Raw genomic sequence first — 19,123 nt, forward strand, 5'->3', positions numbered from 1 at the left:
AGGTCCATTTAATATTTACACGAAAATTTTTAAGCTGGATACAGAGAAGGGGGCCATCTGTTAAAGTGATTGCTGACCCAGTGGGGCAGAGGGGAAGACACTGTTACTGGACTCCATTCAAACTAGGCAAGGAACTGCCCCTACAATCCCAAAGGAACACAAGTTGAAAACTAATTACTGCCTTTTTAGGAGGGGTGGGGAAATATTTCATAATTAAGTTCCTAAGAAGAAGTCAAATGTAAAAGGCAAATGTGAGGAAGACAGAAGGCTGCTCTGCAGTGCAGTACTTACTGGGAAAAGCCTTGGGAACGACAACTCAAACAAACTGCCTACTTTTGCTCAATTTCTATTTTCAGCATATCAGAACTTTGTATATGTGGGCGTGGAGAGACAAAAAGACCATCAGAGCCATACCAAGTTCTGTTGCTGTTTCCTCTGCTATGGGAAGTTAACCACACACCTTATGATGAGTTATGTAGGCCAAAAAGGTCACATTTGCCCACTTCTCCTAAGAATGTGAACTTCTTCAACACAACACTCCCTACTGCTATCATCTTACTGAATTTAGGCTGCCCTCCCCCACCACAAAAGGGTAGAACATCTGTTTATAATGGATTAGGAAACAAGAATCCTATTAGAGATTACCAAATACTCCTGAGAAAATAAATACTTTTTTAATGTACAGCCAATGTTTAAATTTTTAGCACCACCAAAAATAGCATTTTTCCGAGTGTCTAAATAAATCCTGATGTGCAAATGTAGGAGAGACCTCTAAAGAGCTACTGAGCACCCCACAGAGCCAGGAATAGTACCCAAAAGCCAAGTGCCCAGTCTTGCACACACTGGGGCACTTCTCCAACCCTGCAGTAGCCCATCTACATAACCCTAACAGTCCACAGAGCTTGGGGCTTAAGGAGCTGCCTAAGAGCACACCACAGTCGGAAAATCCCACGGATAACCAAGCCGACACCACTGTCCCTGGACAGGCCACCACACTTGGGGCCTCAGCAGCACTTGCTGCTCTTCAGCCTCCAAGGGATCCACGCTGGACCTTAAGTGTTCAGCTGAGCATGTCCCTCCATTTTCTCAGATCCTTCACCCAGGCACGTCACAGCCCCTTGAAACAAGAGCGCCCCTACTATTTATGACTGTACAGTGCATATTTGAATAATCTGTCCCTAAAATAGCATAATTATAAGACAAGACAGTGTTTTCATTTCAGGACTTTTTGGACTCAGCATAAATACACTGCACAGACTCATGGAATTCATTTTAAGACTTCCCTACGGCTGTTTGCTTAATCAGTACATTCAGTGAAGAAGTCATTAGTAATATATTTGCCTGAGAAAGCACTGGGCATAGTTTGATAATTATTTCTGTTGTATTTATACCATGATAACGTGGAAATATTTGTGGGGATATAAATGACAAATGTCTTTCTTAATCCATAACAAAAACAATAACAGCATTTGCTTCGAATACTATCCCTTAACTCAAACTGACACCTAGAATTTGACAGAGTTACAAACCAAATATTGGGACTGTTAATTTTGAGATGGACATGTACAAGGCCTTACTCCCCCCACACTGTGACTAATCAGATTTTCCCCCACCACTTCAGTGTACACAAGACATGGCCCTTATGCTGGTATAGAGGACAGGAGAAGAAAACAGAGAGGATCCTATTTCACACTGAAAGCTTATTGGCAAGAAAAATGGGTGAACACTTCAGTCCTTGGTGAGAACTTCAACTTTGATACAAAGCTTTTGGATGAGTGCTTTGACCTGAGACAGGCGATACTTTTGCACAGCACTTCAAGTAATAAACCCAACATATTTAGCACAATTCAGAGCTCGAGTAGTCGACTAGTTACAGTTTCCAACTCAGTACCTTATTCTGAGTAGTTAAATATCAAGTATTTTCACCAGTACCCAAAGCTTTGACAACAATGGTACACTGCAGTAACAACAGACATATTCAAGCTCAATAACCACTCTTGACTCCAAGCACGTATTCAAAATATTATGTTTTGAGCTTTTTTTGCACAGACAGAAGTATCTATTCTCATAAGCAGTAGCACAATGTCCATGTTAGAACACCTATGATGTACAATAACCCATTTCTAGATGTTTTACTTGACACAAAGATTAGCTAGCCGGTCACTGATAAGGTCTTACTGATTTTCCACTCTATAAAGGTGGAGCCAGTTGCCAGGCACCGTCAGATTTCAAGCTCTGTTTACATTACAGTAATCTCTTTGCTGCACGTTGAACCAGAAGCAAACTCCAGAATACACTTCATAATGACCTACGGAGTGTGGAGCTGGCAGCTCTTCCCACACTGCAGCCCAAGTCATACTGAACAATGCACCTCAAGTATCATCTGGTAGTTGAAGTTGCTGATAGTCCTAACTGGAACAATGAATTCAAGAAAATCCAAGCCTGAAGTACAAGCTACTCATATAAATTATTCTTTGAAAAATACCGACCAGAACATTAAAATTAGTATTTCCTAAGGTCCAAATACAACTTACAGAAAGAGTAGCAAAAAATTAAATGCAGTATTTTAAAGGCTCTCTTTTCCATATAGGAGGTAGATTCTTAGGTTAAACTGTGTTCTCAGTTACTTTCCCATATTTGTTTTCTATGTATTTATTTCTTTGTTGTTACAGTTGAAGAATCTCACGAACAGTCAAAGAACTGATTTAACTTCACAGCACCCATATACAGACTTACATAGGAAAAATAAATTACTGCTCCAAACTTAGCTATCTGACAGATTGAACTAAAAACCACTTGGAAAAAAAAATTGCACGAATATGCTCTACAAGAAACAAATCCATCAGTGTTTCCAAGTAAGATTTTGGGTACAACACTAACCCATACTCATGGGAACCACAAGGCATTGCCTCTAAAACAGAAAACCAAGGAGTCCTTGCAATCAGCATGTCTTGAACCATTAACAGTCCTGTTCTCAGCTCCTGATTCAAGGGGTAGTTAACAGACACATGCCGAGGGTCAGAAAGCCAGTTAAAATAACCAAAATTCAATTAGTTACACGACTGAGCTGAAAGACTTAAATACTCTCCATAAATGTATTTAAAAATAGAAACAAGTCTCAAGAACTCAGATTCAGCATTCAAAAAGGCTCAGGGATTCAGTAAGTTCTATCTCATGTACAATTTGAAGGCTTTTTGGGATTTTTTTTTTTGTTTCGTTGGTTTGGTTTTTTTTTACCAGTATGGACTATATCTGAATCTCCAGCTTACAGGGAGAAAGAAAATTTACATCTCATTATTAAGACCCTGACAGAGTCCTTCCCATAGCATCCATTAGTACTGTTCAAAAAGACATCAGAAGAGATCAGGCTCCTTAAATTTTGCAGTAACAGCCACGACCAGGTTACACTTCCAGCAAATCTTCATTTCTCCACCATTTTCTACAGTACATTACCAACAGCTACAACAAGAACGTAACACCTTAATAAAACCACATTCTTTTACAGCATGGCAGGGGAAAAAGCTAAGTAATCAAAACAGAAGGGCAGCGAAACTGTTTGTTAAAGACTGTTGATAGGACGGTGTAACATAATCAATCACAGCAGCCAAGATTATCTCATGTACAAATAAGACTTAGTCAGCCAATCAAATATAAGTTTTTTTCTATTTTTTTTAGCTTTTGTCTGGTCAAGTGTGGAAAGGTAACTGTGGCTATGGACACAAAGCTCAAAAGTATAAGTAAATGTTAAGAGAAAAACATTCACAGAGGCTTTTTTAATGCACTACAACCCCGAAAATGAGAAACCAGATACCATGTCCAAAGGGGTAACTAAAGGAAACAAGATCTGCAATGTGAACACAGAAATCCCCCAGTATTCTAGTACTTCCAAAAACTTTTACATCTCCTTGTGTATAACTATTAAAACTACACAGAGAGCAGCCCAGAAACCAATGGTTGAAATAAAATTAACATTATCCATCTACCGAAAGCACCTCTGCTTTGACAATGAAAAGAAAAAAAAATAAGAAATAATTTCGATTCAAAGCTATGACAGATTAAGAATTTACACTGACAGTCACAGGACTTACAAAATGAGGTTTTTTCCCCAAAAGGATACGCCATTTCAATTACATGACTTGCACAAATCTGAAAGCATCCCAGTAAAGAGTTAAACCCCAGTGAGACTATATTTTGCAACATTCTTAAATTAACATACCTTTCAGTATAATTAGTTTGGCTGATACTGTATGCATGTATGCAAGCTCCAAGGGCCAATGTGATATGACCATGAGCAGAAGGAGTTTCAAGTAACTGCTATGGCAAGATACAACTCCCAATTAACACAGTCTGTACACCAGTCTACAGCCAAAACAGACACACTTTCTGTACACTTCTGCAACTTCAAATACACTTCCGTATTTAAAAATAGAAAAACACTTCAAGACAGTACACGCATGTGTGGTAAGTAATATTTGTCTGCAGCCTCACAAAATAGCTGTATTTAAAAAGAGCGTTTTGAACCAGAAATGAGAACTTTACACCCTAGTTTTACACCCAAAAAAAAAAAAAATCTGCAAAATTTAAGTTGAGGCAATTTCTCACAATCGCTCACACAGCAGAATTCTAACACAACACTATTCAATATTTAACTTCAACTCCTATTTGTCGCTAATATAAATGCATCTGAAAAGGGCTAAAAAGTATATTTTATCTGCCTCCATAGCTAGGGGACAGAAGCAGTGAAATAGCAGAAGTGTGAAACATTACCCAAAATAAGTTACTCTTCCAATTAATTGTTGAAATGTGCTTGTGTATATGTTAAAATATAATACAATACCTCCTGAAGCATACTTAAAATGAGGCATGAAACCCAGTAGTCAACATTAGCTTTTAAGTTTTTTAAATTCCACTCTGGAAGCTGAGGTTGCCTTGAACACACCTCGAAAATAAGACTCAGGAGTTAGTAAAGTCGCCAGCTAACAGTATCTTACAATAATAGTAAGTTTATCACTTAGTATCTCAAGTACCGAAGTTTTTCGGTAGTAATACAGTAAGGTGCACGTTTTACTTTAGCCTGTAGAATACCACTTCTGAGTAAGTGCGTACCAGCAAGTGTCATCAGACCGAAACCACATAGTTTCACTCGAAAGCAAACACCACTAAGCCGAGCTCCGGCAACACCAGCTAACATACACCACGGGAACTCGTCGCGCTGAAGCCGGAGCAACTACTCAGGCGCCACAAGCTAAAAATTAGTTCGAAATTCAAATTCAAACTAGTTTCAAAGCGAACCTTTAATTTTACAGGAAGGAGAAATAACCTGTTGAGCGTTCCTAACTCCACCTCTCTCCCCCGGGGCCGCTCGGCATTACTCACGGCCGCGCAGCGCCGGGGGAGGTCAGAGTACACACCCCGCAACGTGCACCTGCACCGGCAACACCTACGGATCAGGTGGAGGACCGGCACAAGTTTCTGACGGATTACTGCCGCCCCAAAGCTGTTTACCGTATGTCAGCAACAATCATCCCCGACTGATTCAGCGGCCACAGAAAAAATCCTGCAGTACTGGACTCTCCCGGCTGAACCTTTCCTAATTGCTACCCGGCTCCAGCCTGGAACAAAAGGGCACGGCCAGCGCACCGGCGGGAGCGCGGGGGCTTCTCCCGGGGCAGGGCCCGGCTGCCGCAGCCGTCCCGCCGCCGGGGCCCGCACGTCCAACAGGTGGGCGGCCGAGCGGGGACCGCGGCGGGGGCGGCCGGCGGGGCAGCGGCCCGGGCCGGGGGGGTGCGGGCCACCTGCGCGCCCCTCCCGCCGGGCAGCGGGGAGGCTCTGCGGGGGAGGCTCTGCGGGGAAGGCGGCCGGGAGGCTCCGGCCCGCCTCGCCCACCTCCTCGGTCCGCGCTAGCCCGCGCCCTCGGGACGGGCGGGGGTAAAGCCGCGGCCGCCGCGGTGCGGGCTCGGTGGGGCAACGGGAAAACCGCGCCGGGGGAACGGCAGGATAGGAGCGGGCAGGGAACGCGGCCGCCCCGGGGCCGAGTCTTACCTTGGTGGAAGCCGCCGCGGCCCTGGCAGACATTTTGTTTCCTTCTCTCCCCCGGAGCCGGGCGAGCGTGTGCGCGCCTGCAACTCCTCAGGCCGGGGGAGAGAAACTCGGCGCCGCCGCCCGCGCCTCACGCAGCCGCCCGAATAAACATCCCAGGGCGCGGGGGGGAGGAGGAAGAGGAGGACGGCAGGGAAGGGGCGGGGACGGGGGAGGAGGGAGAGAGGAAGAAAGAGGAAGGGAGCGGAGGCTCAAGTTTGATAAAAGTGCGGTCTCTCTCCCGCCGCGCCTGGTGCGCCGGAGCCGGGTTCCGCCGCCGGGGCACGGAGCGCGGGAGCGGCCGCGCTGCCCCCGGGCCCGCCCGCTCAGCGGCCGCGCCGCCCGCCCGCCTCGTGCCTCTCCCCCCGCGCAGCCACCGACATGTCCGACTGCCGGCACGGCCCATCCCGCCGCGGGGGGACCGCCCGCCCCGCCGCCGCCCGCCTCCGCTTCGCCGCAGGACCCGGACCCCTGGCCGGCGGCGGAGCGGCGGTGGCGGAGCGGCCGGTCCCGGCCCCGCGGGCTCTGCCGGGCGCGGCGCGGTGAGGGGCCGCCCGCGGGGCTCGCTCGCCGCCGGGCTCCCCCGCGCCATGGTCGGGGCGGCGGGGGCCGAGCGCGGCCGGGCCGGCGCAGCCTATGGGAGCTCGGGGGGCGTTTGAACGCGGGGAGCGGAGCAGGCCGGGACCGCCACCGGCACCGCCACCGCCACCGGCACCGGCACCGGCACCGGGAGCGCCGCGGGGGCTGCGGGACGGGCCGGCTGCGGGCGCTCGGCAGGGCCCGTGCCCGCGCTCTCCGCGCCGCGCGGTCCTGCAGCGCCCACGGGCAGAATTCTCGCCCCCTGGAGCCGCCGCAGAACTGCGATGTCGATCAGCGCGGGCTCGAACCTGCTTTTGCGTTTGCCCATTGTTTGAAGGGGCGGGACGTTAGCTTTCGAGTTCCCTAATTGTACATTTTGTTCTTGAGATAAAAGCAATAAAGACACAAAAAGAAAACAACTTGGGAGATTTGCTTTGCTTTAAGGTGGTGACTGCATAGCCTTAGCATTTCCTATAGCACCATGAACTGCTGCCTGTGGCTTTGAAAAATAAACTTTTCCCAGTATTTTAGACAAAGCCTTTTTAGTGTCTTTTGCAAAGTAAGTATTTGCTTAAGCACTAAGAGAAATACTGCGATTTTTTTTTTTCGATTTAAAAGGAAAGGCTTTTAAAGATGTTATTTTACTTTTGGGCGTTGGATGCCCAACCCATGCACGATGAGGCTGTCTGAAAATGCAGCTGGAGTTCTGACTTTCGAGATGGCTCATGCCACAGAAAGCTGAGCACACCCCCGAATTTTGTAGGGCCAAGTCATAAGTCAACCGAACGGCTTCCAGAAGCATCACCCATTAAAGTGCTTCAAACCCGAGTGAAAAGATAGCACACTCCGTTTATTAGTCACATCGCTGTGGTCCATAGTTTATGGTGTTGCTTAATTTACTCTTTAGAATTAGATAAGAGCCCAAGTGGCATGACTAATCAGGTACATAAAGTTCCAGTGAGAGGAAAGTAGGTGAGAAAAATCCCAAACCAAAACGGGAGTACTTTGCACTCACTTTGCAAACATTTCACGAGATATATATGACAGTAAAAGCCATGGTATCAGGGCCACAATTTTCTTGCGGTTGTACTATTTATGTGCTACCAGCTGCTTCTGTGCTCCATGCAATCTCCAGAAGTACTTAAATTCTTCAAAAGACGCAATAATCCGACGATCCGAATCACTCTTCCACCAAGAAACGCCCTACCCAAAGCTACTGTATGAGTTTTACGTTTGTTCTCTTTTGAAAATAAACAAATTCATATTCCAGGAAATAGCTGAAGCAAATTCCCAAGGCAGCAGTCCGAAATCAGGGGGAAGGGCCAACTCCTCCACCGTGGAGCGGAGAGCGCGGACCGCAGGGCAGGGAGAGCCCACGGCGACCTCTCCGTAGCACACACCGGCACAGCCTCGCAGCTCCAGGGACCTCTGTCAGCAGCGTCCCCGGCTGTCTGACACCTGACCGCCCCCGGAGTGCCCCAACAGCCGGCTTCGCCCTTTCCTTCCCCCCGGAGCGCTGTGCGAGCTGCGGAGGGCCCGGCTCCACGGGAGCTCTCCCGTGCTGCAGCGTGGCCTCCTGCCAGAGCCCCTCCGCCGGCGCCTTCCATGGAAACGCTACTGCACATTTCTTAGTTGCTAATTGCTAGATGTAACTAAGCCTCAGGTTTTTTTCTTAAATTCTATCTACACATGCAGAAGGCGGGATGTGACGGGTTTCATGCCCACATGCTTCATTGCCAGAGTATTCACCAGAGGAGGCAGGAAGGAAAAGGCTGAGATCACAACAGGAAGGAGGGGGAAGATTTCAAGGTGTGGAGACGCACGAAAAGAAACTCAGGGGAGGATGACCTGATCAACTGTAGGGTAAAATAATCGTCCCCTTTCATCTTTCTCTCCTTGAATAGTTTTGGGGAGGGCGGACAAGACCTACAGGCTGGGGAAGAGGACGGGCTCCAAACAAAGAGTAAAGATGATCAACCAAGATGAGGCAAGGGAATGAAAGAGGACTGAAGGCACGCTAACAGAGGTGGAGATGGATTCCCTAAAATGAGGGAGAAGGACCATGGGAAAGAAAAGCAGTTATTAAAGTGTTGGGAGAAAGATGAGGAATAAATAGAAAGGTGAAGGAAAAAAAAATATTAAGCGAAGAAAGTTCCAGCAAAGATGGAGGTGCCATTTTTGCATCATCTTACATTGGACGAGAAAATGCTACCAATCCATACACTGAATTTAACAAGGAGGGAGACCACTTAACAAGAAAGGACTTTTGCTAGGGGTTTAAAACAGCTGGATATGCATAACTCTTTTGGCCCACAGAGACTACAGAGATTCCTTCCTTCCTTCCTTCCTTCCTTCCTTCCTTCCTTCCTTCCTTCCTTCCTTCCTTCCTTCCTTCCTTCCTTCCTTCCTTCCTTCCTTCCTTCCTTCCTTCCTTCCTTCCTTCCTTCCTTCCTTCCTTCCTTCCTTTCCTTCCTTCCTTCCTTTCCTTCCTTCCTTCTCCCTTCCCTTCCCTTCCCTTCCCTTCCCTTCCCTTCCCTTCCCTTCCCTTCCCTTCCCTTCCCTTCCCTTCCCTTCCCTTCCCTTCCCTTCCCTTCCCTTCCCTTCCCTTCCCTTCCCTTCCCTTCCCTTCCCTTCCCTTCCCTTCCCTTCCCTTCCCTTCCCTTCCCTTCCCTCCACCATCTTCCTTCTCTTTCATCCAACAGTTATTTAAATCTTCATCTCTACTCTTGATACAAATTAGAGGAGCCAGAAATGCCATCTTATTCTATCAGCATTGGTAAAATGCATAAATTTTTTGGTAGATACAAATTATTTTTAATGAGTGGTTTTGCTTGTTTTTCTACAAAGCAATAGCAGAATCATGTTGCTGTCCTTTGAAATTCTTCCTTCAGGAGAATTTTTGCATCTCTTCATTAAGAAATTGCTCACAAGCAAATCTACTATCAGCAGTACTGAAAATGCCAAATCAAATGTTGGTCAAGTCAACATAGAATTATCTTAAGTACAAGTAACTTTGAATTTTATAGTCCTATTTAATCTTGCTGGGTTTTTAAATTTTTAGATAAATATTACAAAATACATGTCTGAAAGAGCAAATTATATACTGTTAAGACTGTTAGGATTCCAGTGTATTCATTGTTCCCTTTAAAAATCTTTAATGAAACAGCAGATGTCTACATATTTATATACACATATTGATATATAGCAAGAGAGATGTATGTGTTAGTGCTTAGGTATATATATGCCTTATATATATAGTACATTCAGTCAGATACGGATATACAGCAAGTCCCATCTGTTAGCTAAGGGACCAGAATTTTAAAGCATATTTCTGATTCTACCCTTATGGGTTCTGAAAACAGGATCATCTTTAACCCCTATCTTTAGATAGAAAATTGTCTTGGAAGTCAAGGGCTGAAGAAAAGCAAGTGCTTTACTCATCCTTTAAATAACTGCTACTGGGAGATGTCTAAAAAAAGTACCATTATATTTTCTTGGTAGGAAACCTAAAAATAAAACTATTATTTAATAAGTTCAAACCATGACCCTACATTGATGCAAAGGACGCAGAAGGACAGTCAGATGTGTGAATCCTTCTTTCTGAGGGCATGGGTATCTGTTACACTGCAAGAACAGGAAGTCTATTCTCTACTTTGTGTTGACTTAACTTTTTAAGAAATGTTTTGACCACTTAAAGATGTGGAAGAAGGAAACTGCAGAACCGCAGCCACTACAGAGACAACTTCCTGTGGTTTTTGTGGGGTGTGTGGCTCAGGAAGAGAACAATTCAAGTAAGATCTTTCAGAGATAGCAGACAGTTTTGCTGCCCTATGAGGCAGTCTTGGGATGCTCAGCTATAAATAGGCCAATATATTATCAATTATGTCATGCAGTTTAGTTGATACTGTACATTCTGTGTTTGTAGTTGCCACATGATTTCAGCATTTCAGGAACAAAGAAAAAAGGGGAAGAGAAAATTAGCGGTCACCATACAAACCACAAGAGAAGAAAGTCTCTGCTTCTACCTCAAGATGTAAAAAACAGTGGTTTACAGAAAGCTGTGGGAAATCCATGTCCTTAAAATTACACAGAACTTCAGTGTCTTGAGGAATCAAGTCCCTAAGGAAAAAAATAATGTAGTGATGATGCCTAGTAATGAGTCTTATCTTCCTCCCACTTCCATGGAACTAAAGCTTGGTACCTACTGCTCTCTAAAGGGCTGTATGTCACTACAGTGCCTCTTCTGAAAACACTGCAGACAATTGCTCAGTGTACCAGGAATAGAGTCTTGCAGTCACTCACTGCCTCTCACATACTGGAACTGTTAGACAAAGACAAAATCCCAAAATCTGTACTTCACCTCTCATTGAGAGGTTAAAGCACATACCTCAAGTACACTCCAGAGGTTGGATATGCTCAGAATGGGAATAAACCCAATATGTTCATACAGGTGGCTTGTCTTAACTCCTGCTGTTGAAACTCATTGTTATTTCCTTTTTAACACCTTTAAAATAGTACTCGGTTTAACACAGTCCAAAGGCATTTTTTCTGTTCAGCCTGAATATCACTTCAACTTGTAAGCAAATGGGAAATGTAGAAATAGAAGTAAAAGTAGGTTGCAGTGGCAATGCAACATTATTTTAACCCTTAAAATAATTAAAGAATATATCACCATAGAGCTGAAATCTAGTCTCTTTGCTTATCTTTTTGGGATATGCTTATAAAAACAAATTCATCTCCATGGTTTCGACCAGGTCTTGGAGAAACTTTGTCATCTGTATAATCGTGTAGTTACAAAATCTGAGACTACTGTGGAAGAAAATACTATCTGTGAGTTTCAGTTGTGCTTCACGGCAGCAGAGCTCATTTATTACAGAAATTCATTACAGAAATGTTATGTAACTATTCCACTTCCCATCTCAGACGTTTTATGAACGGGACTGTAAACTTCAATGCAATGCAGCTGATCAAGGCTGATTTTACAAAATGCTTCACTGTTAAGTAGCCACTGGATGTCAAAATGTCAGATATTCAGAACTGTTCTACTTTCTCCAGGTTTATTTGATGGAGAGGGGACTGTTAAAATAATCAAAGACAGCTGTGAGACTTCAGCAGGCGCAAATTCAGTGCTGATATGATTCCAGCCCCAGAAACAGTCACAGTGCAGACAGCACCACACATGCTCCACTGATCTAGAATTCTTATTTATCATATTTAGCTTTTGAAGAGCATGACTAGCAGTTCACCCTAGAAAGTGCTTGCCCAGACAACGAGCAACATGCACCAAAGATTAACCGCACAGGCAACTTTAGAAAGTAAAAGTGAAGACAATGCACGCAGGTTTGTTACCTACAAACACCCAGTGATTTATAAAGGCAGTCCAGGGCCAGCTTAACAGAATTGATTCATTTAATTACCCTTCTGGCAAACAACTCTGTATTCAAACCCAGAAATTTTCCAAGAACCCTTGCACAAGATACAAAGTGACGAAACTGTTCTCTGAAATCCAAACAGGATCACCACTACAAGGAAAAGAGAAGATGGGGAGGACAGAAGGTTGCAGAGGTGTGGTTTTCTAAGCCAGATAGTTTTGAAAGGTGAGATCACTTCTACAGTTTCTTGAGCACAAATATCAGACTTGCAATGAGTACTACAGGAAATTATCATGACTCATTTTTGTTACTGAGAAGGGCATGCATACAGAAAATGAAAATATGTACTGAAAATTGTTACATTCAACACAAAAATATATACTAAAAAATTGTTACGCTGCCTAAAGTGTTTATAGATAATGATGCAAAATCTGAGCTCATCTGCTTCTTAATTCTTCATACCAAAAAGACTTTATTGCATAATTGCAAAAAATGTCGAAACTTAGATTACCGACCTTTATAACCTATAATCTATTTTTATTGCCACTCAGCTTTCGTCTTTTAGAATTTATTTTTATCCTCTTGCCTTTCTTATTACAACTGGTACAAGACCCCATCTATTCTTTTAAAATTCACATGCACAAATCCATCAAGTCAAGGAACTAATGATGTGCTTATAGGAACACCAGATTACACCCAGTTAATTCCAGTGTAATCTTTACCTTAGTTGGTAGCTCTGTCCCAGTAGCACCTGCTTTACAAGAGCAACTTCAGTAAGGTTTAGTGGAGGTAAGTAAGGTGAGTAAGGTAAGGTGAGTAAGCTCCTGCTGGTCACGCCCATAGGGTTATGAACCCTTTCCATCTGGGTATTTGCTTTTGTTTCTACCTCCAAATATTAAAAACAATTTTTTAAAAAAGGCACTTAAAAAGATTGCTGTTTGTGTCACTGGAAGGAACTCGAGTTGCCTTGTTTGTACTCCCGACAGGTTTCTTAAATATATTTTATTGGATGATTATATTACACAGGGGTGTCACCACTGGTCTGAGATGGTTTTGTTGGGGCTCCCTTTCAAAATCATTACCATTCTAAAATATGTAAGCCTGAGACGTGAGTGCTTAAAACATTATTTTTTTTATCAAACACCACAGCAGAACATAGCAGAACATCCATATTTCAATAATTCAGACTACACCCTCCAGGGATCCCATTTAAGGCACGTTCATAGAGCACCACATACTTTCCATCTTAAAGTTAAGAGTGCTTTCCAGTTACTTTTAGTCTGTAGCAACTAAGTAGACACCTGGTTATCTGTGATACTATATATTTTATTTTAGCTGTGTCTGCAATCAATAGCAAAATGTACCTCCCGGGGACAACATGTTTTGTAGTATGCCCTATTTCATCTGTAACTGTTACAGTTTGGTTAATATCAGTATTTTTAATTGCATAAATGTTGCTCAAGTTTTTAAAATAAGTTTACAAGTTTTCAGTGTATGTAACAGTTTCAACATGGCAATTTACACGAGAGGCTACTAGAACAGAAAGTGCTTAGTGTGGAAGGATATTGCATTATTTCCTGACCTGCTGTTGTCAGGAAAGAAAAGCACGTCACAGGCTGGCTTTTAGGCTTTGGTGTGTCACAGCACATGAAATCAGTGGGCAGCATTAATGATGAGAGCCCCACATTCTGCTCAGGCTCCTTGGCCACTCGTTTCTGCCCTGGCACTGTCTCACCCCCTCCGTAGCTGTGTCTTGCTGACTCTCTCTGGGGACACCTAAATTGATACTGGTTTAAAACCTATCCTTGGAGCACAGAGGCAGGAGTAAGTAGCCAAAGATGGGACTTTTAAAGCTGAATTTACTGGCAAACATAACATGACTATGTATCTACACTCACACAGCATTTACCTACACTTTAGGCACAGGGATCACCTTGGCTGCAGATTTCTGAACCTGCGGGCAAAAGGCATCCTCTGCCTTACAGAGGGAGGGCACCTGGACCTCATCTGAGACAGGAGGGCTTGCTTCACTCCCTGGATAATTGCATGCCATTTTTTCAGTAGTCCTGTATGATATGTCATCATGCATGTGCAAGAAATTCTTAGATGCTCATTTTTTTAGTTTAGAGATTTATACAGTATTGGCTGTGTAAAGGCACAGTGAAACCAGTTGTCACTGAATCACTCAGAATCTTCAAGAAGCATACAGGCATTTTACACTTGGTCTCATTAACTACAACCTGTAATGCATTTTCAGTAAGATATTTTTCAGAAAAAACCCCCAAACAACTAGATACGATTTTACTTCAAAATTTACAAAATCAAGCTTTGACCACAGAGTAATACTGGGTATGCTTATCACAGTAAACAAGAGGTTCAAAAAGATGTGAAGTACTAAATGAGATATTTTTATGAGTCATCACAGTGCCTATACTGATACAGAGTCCAAACTTCACTCATTTCTCTCAGCTGATTAGATTCAGTCCAGCTCTCTAGGCACTTATACTGCAAACAAATCTGTAAACTGATTTACATTTGCCAAAACAAAAGTTCTTCAGAGAAACTCACAGCTGGGATCTGTCTCCAGGACTGTCAGGGCTCAGCTCTGTTCTGCTAAAACTGGTTGTGCATTACCCAAGAAGCACTAGTATTTGGTAAGATAAATATATATTCCCACAGGTGTTCCTTTACTCAAACTGCAACTTCAAATTTAAGAAATGCAGTCAGAAATTCTCCTGACTGCCCCAGAACCAGAGAAACCATCCCTTTAGTATAGGACCACACATTCCACAACCTATATTTTAGTGAAGCCCAGAGGCTCTAACCAGAATAATGCTTTAATCTAGCTAAACCTATACAGTCAGTACAGAAGGATTCAAAGCAAAAATATTTACAGTGCAAAGCTCAAAGCTAACAGGGCAAATGCTCTATTTACCACACTTGGATGGCTGTTTCTCATTCAAGTGTTTAGGCCTCACAGAATCCACATTATATCAATATCATTAGCTGAACCTTTTCTTTACACATCTGTCAGTTCAACTCGATGTGCCAGCTGAAAAAGTGTAACTGTCACATCCTTTTTTAAATGTGTGAGATTGTAATACTTGTAAAAAGTGCTAAAGCAAGAGCCCAGGGACTGAAATTCTTCTTGTTCTCCAAGCAGGTAAAGCAAGGACAAGAATTAAAGCAAGTTTCCCAGTGAAGTCCAGTCAGTGTGGCTGTTTTCAGTCCCTCAATCCCTTTGTGTGAAAGCTTGTCAAGTATTTCCAGTGTTAGGCTTTAGTCTAATAAAAGATACAGCTTCTCACCATAAAACTTGCTCCCTAACTAGCAAACATTTCTGCAAGCTTTTTCAAAGCTGGAGAAACCAATTTTTGCCAAGTGTGCAAACTTCCATGAGTCACATAGTACTCTGACTTCTGTTTTAAGATGAGTAAATACAATAATTGACAACAAGATGCTCAAGTGATTTATACAGTTTCTTACAATAAATGTAATAAGTGTTTTAAAGAAGGTCTGCCATAGAAACTTTATTTATTTTCCCGTATTTTTCAAAAGCTTCTCATTAAAAGCAGCAGCCTTCAACACAGACTTTTTTTTCCTCCCTCCCTAGGACCCAATTACAAATACAGAGCTTGAAATCAACCCTATGACTCTTTCCTGGCTGTGTGTCATACTGACATTTAACATCAAATACATGCACTGCTGCTTTTTAGACATGCACTGCTGGACAAATAGATTGCATACTACTTCTAAATATTTCTCGCAGGGTACCCATATGCTATTTCCACAAATGGGCATCTCTTTGGTTTCTGAATAATGTATGTCAAGACCAGAAAAAAAAAAAAAAAGAAAACAAAAATAAAGAGGAAGCCTAGCCCCTAGGTCACCACAGAAAACATCCAAAACTACTTTACTGGAAGAAACACTTTCTTTGTACACTTGACTTACAGTACAGACTAATTTCTTTCCAGCCTACTCTTTTTTATTTATCTAACTGTATCATTGCCTTGGCTGCACTAATAGCCCTTAATAGCACTGGCAAATTGATTATGAAGCTAATTAATTATTTCTCTTTAAAAGCCCTGTAATCTGGAAGCAGTAGCAGGGGTTGACAGAGATTTACATGGAGGAGGAAAGAAGGTGGAGGCATTTTTCCCCCATGAACACTATAGTTTTGCCATAACTCACATGAAACCTCTTCTCTCTGTTCCCCAGCCAGAGCTGCATCATGAGCAGTTAACACACTCATTATTCTTGGCACAGAAATAAATTAGAGAGTTAACCACTGAACGCTTAGATCATTTGGGAAAAGCAGTGAAACTATCTCTACCTACATAAGCACAATCGAGAAGGATTACAAATCAGGTACAATGTTTATTATATCTGCAAAAGCACAAGATAATACAGTAGCTGTTGCCCTCATTATATTAAAACCAACAAATAAAATGTGAGCTTTGCAAAACCTTTGCTCATATACATGCAGGGTCAGCTTTACCCATGCATGGTCACGAAAGGCCCAGAGACAAGGGTGTGAACAATGATGCTTCCCTGCAGCAGCACAAGCCCTGTCTTGTACAACCTGTACAACCTGAGAGCCAGGAGAGCAATAAGGTGAATGAGCCTTCAGAACATGTCAATGTCTTGGTACTTTATAATACTACAACACAGGTAATGAGATCTTATCAAAACATGATTTAATGTCATGACTCGAGCTGGATGGTGAGCCCGGGAACACTGCTATTTGAATTTAAATTAAAATTTCATTAGGTATCGTATTACATTTTAAAATTAGTATTTTGTTTCTCAGCCAACAGAGTCAACTGCGTAACTGAAGGCTATCTACATCACAACCTTTTCCACGCCACTGCAAAAATAATTCCACTGGTCTCAAGGATAAGTTGACTGAGGTGTCTCAAATATATGTGTTATATATGCAGATAAACTTCATGTTGTTTTAAAATTAAAATTATTATTTTCCATCCTCCTGCCTGCACTGAAAAGGCAAACACAGTCCTTACATGACCCTCCTCCAAGTCTCTTTCCAAAAAGAGTGTCATGTGTCACCAGTGAGGATGGCCAGTGCCCCACCGATCCACTATTGTGTGGCAGTCAGGGACAGAGAAAGGAACAGTCTCAGTGAGAAGTACACCTGGGGACATCCTGCTCTACCAGGATTCTATTATTCTCTAGACGGAATGAAAAATAGCACTCTAAAGCACCAGCATGTTCCCTGTTTCTAAAAAGTTGGTGCTTGTATTTGAAACTGAAATTAAGTCAGCCAAGGTATGCAGTTCTATATTAAAGGGCTCTTTGAACGAAGGAAACAAAGACACTTGCACAAGTCACACATCTGAAGTTGTTTGGGAGTGATTTCTGGTTCGCTCAGAGTGTGCACTCAGCTGTGGGCTGCACCCCTTGAGCAAACAGACCCTGTCCGGGGAGGCACCTGAAGACACTTCTGGGGTTCCCCACTCTGTGCTGACTGAGGAAAAGGCACCTTGCACCCTCTGATGAAGGACTCCACCAAAAACCTCCCAAAGGAGCCGCAGTGAGTCAGGGCAGCGCCTCTGGAGCACCCTGGGCCCTGCTCTGACCTGCCCTGCTCACCTGGCCGTGCTCCATCTGCCCGGCTCCCCCGGCAGCTCCTGCCATGGAAACCTTCTCCAGGCTCCACAGCAGCCTCACTCCCTGCACTGCTAATATTTTTAGCAATGACCCTGTTGCTGCAGTGTATTGCAAATGAAACAAATGCGCCCTTATATAACATTGTTACAATTACATTGCAGCATTTGCCTCTGAGATGGCAGCACCTCAGCTCCCAAGGTTCCGCCACGTTAAGGGGCAGAAGACACCACACAGCTGGACACCCAGTGCTTTGTATCTTGCACAAAACCAGAGGTAAAACGGGATGCTTGGATTGAGGATATCCCCTTACTCCACCAAAAAGTTATGCTTATATAAATCTTAAATGACTTGCAGCATGAAAACAAATTGCTAGGCCGCCAGCTGAGATTTCAACTCATTTTGAGTCTCTAATTATGCTTGAACAGCTCTTGAAAACACTGAAATCTGTTTCTGACTGCATAGCAAAGCATGGAATGGGCAAGACAAATATTGTAGTAACCTTCATAAGCAACCTGATAGTTATTGTGGAATCTGTCCTCTCCCCTTTATCTTCTCTGGGGAAGTTGGTGCTGATTATGAAAACACCTTCAATAATAAGATGTTCCAGAAATTGATCATTTTGTTTAACTATTTTTAACATTTACTTCAATATTTTAAGCAAATGCTTAATTTTCTGATGTTATCTTTCCATTTCCATTCTCTGCTACATGGAAGAAGTACTTAATAGACATACTTTGATGTCAGTACAGATTCACAGACAGATAATTTTCTTCTGAACAAACTTGTTTCTGTAAATATAAATGCAATGCAAACGTAACTGGCACAGTCCTGTCTGTGGTAACAGCTGTCATTAAATCATACCTGCTTCTATTGTCAGGGATTTTAATAACCTCCACTTCGTAACGAAAGGGCAAGCAACTGTGACTACACCCATATTTTAGCAGCAGCAGGATACAGATGTTAAATTCTGGACTGTACTAGCCTGACATTCCTCCAGCTCTGTAAATGGTCTCAAAGCCAGTGTTTTTCATTTTAATTTTTTTTAGTTTTTTGTGTTTCTTTATGTGGAGATAATTTACTAGGCTCTTGAACTTCACTATGTCACATACCTGAGGAAAAAACCAGTGTAAAACACAAAGCACGAAGCATACTATTTTTCAGCATTCCCTCTTCAAGCGTTTTCTGGACCTTCTCAGGAGAAAATATTCAATGTTCACAGAGAATTCTCTTGTGTGACCTTATTACTGTCACCTCTCCCATGCAGAGAAGGATCACTGAGGTACAAATAGCATAAAACCTGTGTTTTTCCACCCAGCTGCCACCTGCATGCTCAGGGACCTTGGGTTAATCACTCCTCTGTACATCAGTAAAACATCAATAGGGGCTATATGGCCAAATAAATACAATGAAGAAGTTTTTATGTGCTTTAAAAATTAACTGGTGGTACATAAATGCACAATCTAGCT

General features: G+C 43.1%; 1 protein-coding gene across 6 annotated transcripts in view; it reads right to left on the reverse strand.

Annotated features, from left to right (window-relative positions):
* The window catches only part of TJP1 (tight junction protein 1), a 157,646-nt gene that overhangs the window by 61,237 nt on the left and 77,286 nt on the right, over positions 1-19,123 (reverse strand). The window contains exon 1 of one of the 6 annotated variants that reach the window (XM_066196509.1): positions 6,043-6,370. The exons of the other annotated variants lie outside the window; for them this stretch is intronic. Coding sequence (XP_066052606.1) covers positions 6,043-6,075 — 33 coding nt within the window. The 5' untranslated portion in view covers positions 6,076-6,370. Of the gene's footprint in view, positions 1-6,042; positions 6,371-19,123 lie in introns of those variants that run through there. 6 annotated transcript variants of the gene reach the window in all.

Source organism: Chamaea fasciata, unplaced genomic scaffold (assembly GCF_029207755.1).
Source record: "Chamaea fasciata isolate MVZ Bird 193981 ecotype frontalis unplaced genomic scaffold, bChaFas1.0.hap1 SCAF_14, whole genome shotgun sequence".
NCBI lineage: Eukaryota > Metazoa > Chordata > Aves > Passeriformes > Sylviidae > Chamaea > Chamaea fasciata.